The sequence below is a fragment of the Octopus bimaculoides genome, chromosome 13 (assembly GCF_046866305.1).
Source record: "Octopus bimaculoides isolate indiv1 chromosome 13, ASM4686630v1, whole genome shotgun sequence".
Lineage (NCBI taxonomy): Eukaryota > Metazoa > Mollusca > Cephalopoda > Octopoda > Octopodidae > Octopus > Octopus bimaculoides.
In genome coordinates this window covers 46798543-46804542 of record NC_142940.1, presented here as the reverse complement: position 1 = coordinate 46804542, position 6000 = coordinate 46798543, and the positions used below count along the sequence as shown (strand labels likewise).

Genomic DNA, 6000 nt, shown 5'->3' with positions numbered 1-6000 from the left:
ACACACACACATTTATATATATATATAATGCACACTCAGTCCTTTTTAGTTTTATATTGCATCTGGCCACATTTATTATTTTATACGCACGCACAAACACGCACCCCACCACATATATATGCATATATGTATATAATTTTTTAAAAATATATATAGAAAATTAATACACAAGAGATATTACTGTTAGTGGCCGCAAGCTAAAACCGTATAGGCAAACTTAAAAAATACGTATATATAAAAGAATTATGAGTATTAATATTTTGTATATATATATATATTTTTTTTTTAAATGTGTTCGCTTATTTCGTTTTACTCAGTGCGGCTTTATTTCTTTTAGTTCTTTGTTTAACAACGTTGCCTTTGAAAATATAATGCCAATTTTTGTGGCTTCGGAGTGATTTGATTCCTAATTTTCATCAAATCTGGTGCTTTTTAACAAAGCACCCCTGTTATATATAATTCTTACATATATATATATATAGGGAGAGAGAGAGAGAGAGAGAGAGAGAGAGAGAGAGAGAGAGAGAGAGAGAGAGAGAGAGAGATTTCTCCCTCTGTTTTTACGATGAGTAAACACAGGAAGATTTAGCTCTGAAAATTGTTGCGTAGATTTTGAAAATGGTGGAACTTAATCAAATATTCAAAAATATACAAATTAGATTCCCGTACTGCAATGCTCATGTGAGGAGACAGATGAAATTTTTACGTAAACTCCTCTCTGATGTAGAATTTTTATTGGGTTTCTCAATGCCAGTAAAGTTTAACCCTCACCTCGCCACACATAACAGCAATCTGACTCTGTGTAATACAGGCCGGCAAGGAAGTTTCTGGAACGTTTTCGGATCTACGAAACATGGGCAGCCAAATTTTATCGATGTTCTCTCTGTGGTGTTGTTAAATAAATTTGGTATGTAAAACAGATACACGTGGTCACAACTGGATTATATATTTTTTTTATTGTCTTTGATCAGAAGTTTGGTGGTTAAAGACTGATCTTAGAATAAATGAAAAAGAAAAAAGGCATCGGGGGTGTGATGCATACCCTGCGCACACACAAGAATAAAATAAAATTACATTTAATAAATATATTCTCAGACGAATTCATATTTCTACAAAATTACATAAAAAGTTATTTCCACCTGCTTATCGTTTATATATTTGTAAACAAAAAGAAAAAAACATGTTGATTCATCCGTATGGGAATTTTGAAGATAATCAAATCCGAATGAGTTCGAGCCACTCACTAAATGAGTATTTCTGCTAAATTTGGTGAAAATCCGTTCAGCCGTTTTCCAGTAATTTTGTAAACACACAGACAAAGACGAGCGACTACAGTATCCTGCTTTCGATTACGGGCGCTGGGTAATTACTCAACTTAATGTCAGATATACGTTAGGTCATTTATTATGTTCTCCCTATTCCCTGTAGTAATACTAAACACATTAGACTAAGTCTTGTCGCTCTCAAGTCAAAGTCTGATACTTTAATAAACATAGTAGGTCATATCTCATGTACACACCACACACCTAATCTTTTATAGTATTAAACAATTTAGAATATTCTAAGGTGGCGAAGTGGCAGAATAGTTAGCACATCTGACAGAATGCCTAGCAGCATTTCTTCTGGCACTTACGGTCTGAGTTCATACTCTACTGAAGTCAATTTGCCTTTCATCCCTACAGGGGTCGATAAAAACAATGTACCTCTCAATACCAAAATGAATTTGTCTGCCTGATTCAAAATTCTTCCATAGAGCAAGCACGGTATAATTTCAGGTACCAATTTTACTATATATTAATATTGCTGATAATATTTCGCACTACAATTATAGACACCCAATATTTTCCACTATAATCATAGATAGCAATATTTCGCACTTCTATTATAGAAACCAATATCTAAGAGAAAATTGTGTTTCTATATATGAATTCTTTCTAACAGTATTTGATATTTTTTCTTTTCCGTGTGTTTAGTAAATTCATTTTCTAATATAACCCATAGTTCATTGAGAAGACATCTGTTGCTAAATCAGTAAAACAAAACTTCCAACTCCAACCTATCCGAAGAAAATGGAGTGATTTTTATTTCGTTTAATAATCTTTGAATAGAAAAACCCTGATTTTATTCATGCATATATATATATATATATATATATATATATACATAACACAGACACACAGCACACACACATTTACATATATATATATATATATATATATATATATATATATATATATATATATATATATATATATATATATATATAAATTCATGTATATGTATTAAATGTATATATATATAAATGCATACATATATGTATATATATATATGTATGTACATATATATATGGATGTTTTGCGTTCTTGTCCCAGTTTGTATTTTTTATATATAAAACATGTAGCGGCGTACGTACACTTTCGTCTCTTATATGTAAGTATATATTTATTTCTATCTTGTACGACTCTATTGTTTCTATTCTTTTATTCTTTCCTTCTTTCTATCAGCCTTTTCACGCTTACTTCGTTCATTCCACTCTTCGTTCTTTCGTTCTCCCTCTCTCATATTTCCTTGCCTTCTCTTCTTGCTCACTTTCCCTCTTCTTTTCAATTCACTGTGTCCATGTCATTTTTTTCTCGCCCCTCCTTATTTCTTCTGTCCCTCTACCTCTACCACTCTCTCTTCTCTCTCCACGTGACCGGTGTTTGGTCATGCCTGACCTTTCTTTCTTGGTTCGACTGCTGTCCGTGCAACATCTACATTCTTCCCTGTGCCTGTGAAATCTTGTATCCCAGCCGTAAGGCTTTACTTCCACACACATCAGCTAAATTTAATTCGTCCTTAGTCGAAAGATACCTGTTGTTATGTCATGTTTTTTTGTATTTGTGTAACATTCTCCGTTTTTTTTTCCATCCTTGTTTTCGTATACATTCGCTGCTTTCTTCCAAGGAATCAAATGCTCTTAGGTTAGTTTTTCTCTGGGGTTGGCCAGATTGGAGCACTCTCGAATATAACTAGCCGAAATTGCAAAGATAATCTGAAAATCGACTGAGGAAAGAAAACTCTGAATGACCCGTCCTTGTTTTCTTTGCATCGTCTGATTGGATGTTTTGTTGTCCGTTGTTTGGTTCACCTAACTGTCTGGATGTTTTGCGTTCTTGTCCCATTTTTTATTATATATATATATATATACATTTTCATATGCATAAGCAATGAGGCCCAATAAATGCCCTAAAACAAGTTTAATTTAGTGAACATGAAAAACTGACTTAAAATAGATACATAATGAATAACCGACATTATTATTATTGCTTAATAATATATTGTGTTCATTATTTTGCTAATTATTTCGTTAAATATTTGATACATTTAAAGATATATATATATTTTGATATTGTAACCTTATATATTACTTAAACCCCATACAACAGGATAATTATAAAAGTACATCTAATTTGTACAGGGTATACACACTTTATCTAGTGCAGAACTCAATATTTAGCTTAGAATATAAAGATGTTTAGTATTTTTTAGTATGTTACAGTTTACCTGGGTAGACTGCTAAAACGCTATTCTATGTGCTGTTGTTTTAACCGATGATGTACAATATATACGAGTAAAGACTTCTTCATGCGCACGAATCTGATTTTATCAAGAGTTTAAATGACATTTTTACTCACCTCACAGATAACCTTCCTGGCAGCATTTTCTCTGAACCCTCCAATGATAATCCGTGCGTCATTAACCTGTGGAGACGGAATTTAAAAGATTGTAATATATCGAGAAACAGAGTTTGCTTACATGCCATTTGTCATCAGTATCAACGAAAACGACGCGAAGACAAGAACAACCACAGCCAGCGGCAGACATATTCTGTATAAGAGAAATACTGTGTTATGTGTTTAAAAAGGAAATGAAGCTACTTAAATGTTACCAAAGTTTGATAAATCAAAGTTCTAATTGAAGAAACCTATGATTAGCAGTATTATTTCTTGATCGACTTGTGATTTCTTAAGGCCCTGGTATAACTAAGAATGCACTAACGTTTCCTTCTTCGTTTTAAATTTACTAGGATGTGTTTTGAAGTAGTTCTGGTTGTTATTTCTAGCGTTTCGAGCGAGCGATCAGAAGCTCCCTGATTGCCTCATCAACAAACAAAATCTAAATAAGAATGGCAATTGTCTGTCTTCAGGGAATGGAAGAGTCAGAATTACATAAAATTCTCAGAATGCGTTTTATTTATTCAATACTCGGTTATCTATTGCAAAGATTCAGATGAAGCGATATGGATTAGGATTTAAATATTCTAATGAACGACAACAAAAGTCATGAAGACAATTTGAATTGACATTTTAGGAGTTGAATTACTTTGTAAAGCTGATTACTTTGTGTGTCTTATTGTTGCGGTGGAACAACATGTACGATAGCTGAATGCGATAGAAGGAAGCTAACGTCATAGCGAGTATGTGATTAGCTGGTTAGCAAGAAATAGCAGCTAAATTCTCCTGAAACGACACTCAACTATTTCACAGAAGAGGACATATTTGATAAGATCATCCTAGAAATACTATACATAAAAACGAATAATTACTTTCGTGACGTGTTTGATCTTGTGTCTGCTACAGCAGAGCGGGTTTAGAGCTAAACAACAAATGAAACCTGACAGAGTACGAGCTAATGCAAGAGATAGCCGCCAAATGCTGTTGGCACTCCGTCGCTTACGACGTCGAGGGTTCCAGTTGATCCGATCAACGAAACAGTCTGCTCGTGAAATTAACGTGCAAGTGGCTGAGCACTCCACAGACACGTTCACCCTTAACGTAGTTCTTGGGGAGATTCAGCGTGACACAGTGTGACAAGGCTGACCCTTTGAAATACAGGCACAACAGAAACAGGAAGTAAGAGTGAGAGAAAGTTGTGGTGAAAGAGTACAGCGGGGTTCACCACCATCCCCTGCCAGAGCCTCGTGGAACTTTAGGGGTTTTCGCTCAATAAGCACTCACAACGCCCGGTCTGGGAATCGAAACCGCGATCCTATGACCGCGAGTCCGCTGCCCTAACCACTGGGCCATTGCGCCTCCACTAGCCGCCAAATGTACTCAACTCGAAGTAAGGGAAAGCATATACAGTAGCGTGTTGGATGGGAAAAGTTGAAAGCTTCCCTGACAATTCAAAGTGTTGTTTTGATATAAGGGGTAGCGCGCCTGTTATGTTTACAAGTGATGTTGGTTTGCGTGTCGTGATTAGCAGACTGGTTAATTTAATCATAAATATATTATGTACGCAAGAGATCTGGAACGCCCTTGATCATAGGTCTTAATTACGACCGAACTGGGGCTAAACGAACACAACAACAAAACCAATCTGAATTGCTATAAGCATTAATCATTTTCTTTTAATGCTGGTTTTATTGTTTGGCCTTGGTTAGCCATAAAGCAGTAGAAATAATCAAGGCCTTCCAAACGTAACCACCCAACTCTTTTGCGGGGTCATGAACATCTGATATCCTTTCAATTCAACAGATAGGATTTCAAGTGAAGAATATATAGCTGTTATCTGTAGCAGAGCGATCAACTATCTAGGATCCACGATGTTGGTTTTGCTTCTTAGAATAAATTATTGGTTATTAGCACTAATTTACTCTCATCAAGTTGATGTATTATCAAACGCTTGACCAACCAATTTTTTATAGTATTTTGCTGCTTTTTCTATACATAAACGTCTGACAAATGATCCGATAGACTTAAGTAGGCTATGCGATATTTACGAAGTCCAATTATACTAAAGCCTGTTTGCAGACATCACAAAAACGACGACCGTGGCCAGGTTGTTTGTAAACAGCCACATTCTTTTTTTCCGTAAACAATTAAACAAATACTGAGAAATATTCTTTTTTCATTTCTTCAAATTATCTACACTTTTTCTTGAATCGCTTACAAATACCACCATCTTATCTTATTTTTGTTATCTTTCTCCATCTAAGAAGAGAAGATTAAATCAAGA

At 34.8% G+C, this 6000-nt stretch overlaps 1 protein-coding gene across 1 annotated transcript in view; it reads right to left on the bottom strand.

Annotated features, from left to right (window-relative positions):
- The window catches only part of LOC106869702 (uncharacterized), an 878940-nt gene that overhangs the window by 151381 nt on the left and 721559 nt on the right, over nucleotides 1-6000 (bottom strand). The window contains exon 5 of the mRNA XM_052972461.2: nucleotides 3678-3743. Coding sequence (XP_052828421.1) covers nucleotides 3678-3743 — 66 coding nt within the window. The remainder of the gene's footprint in view (nucleotides 1-3677; nucleotides 3744-6000) is intronic.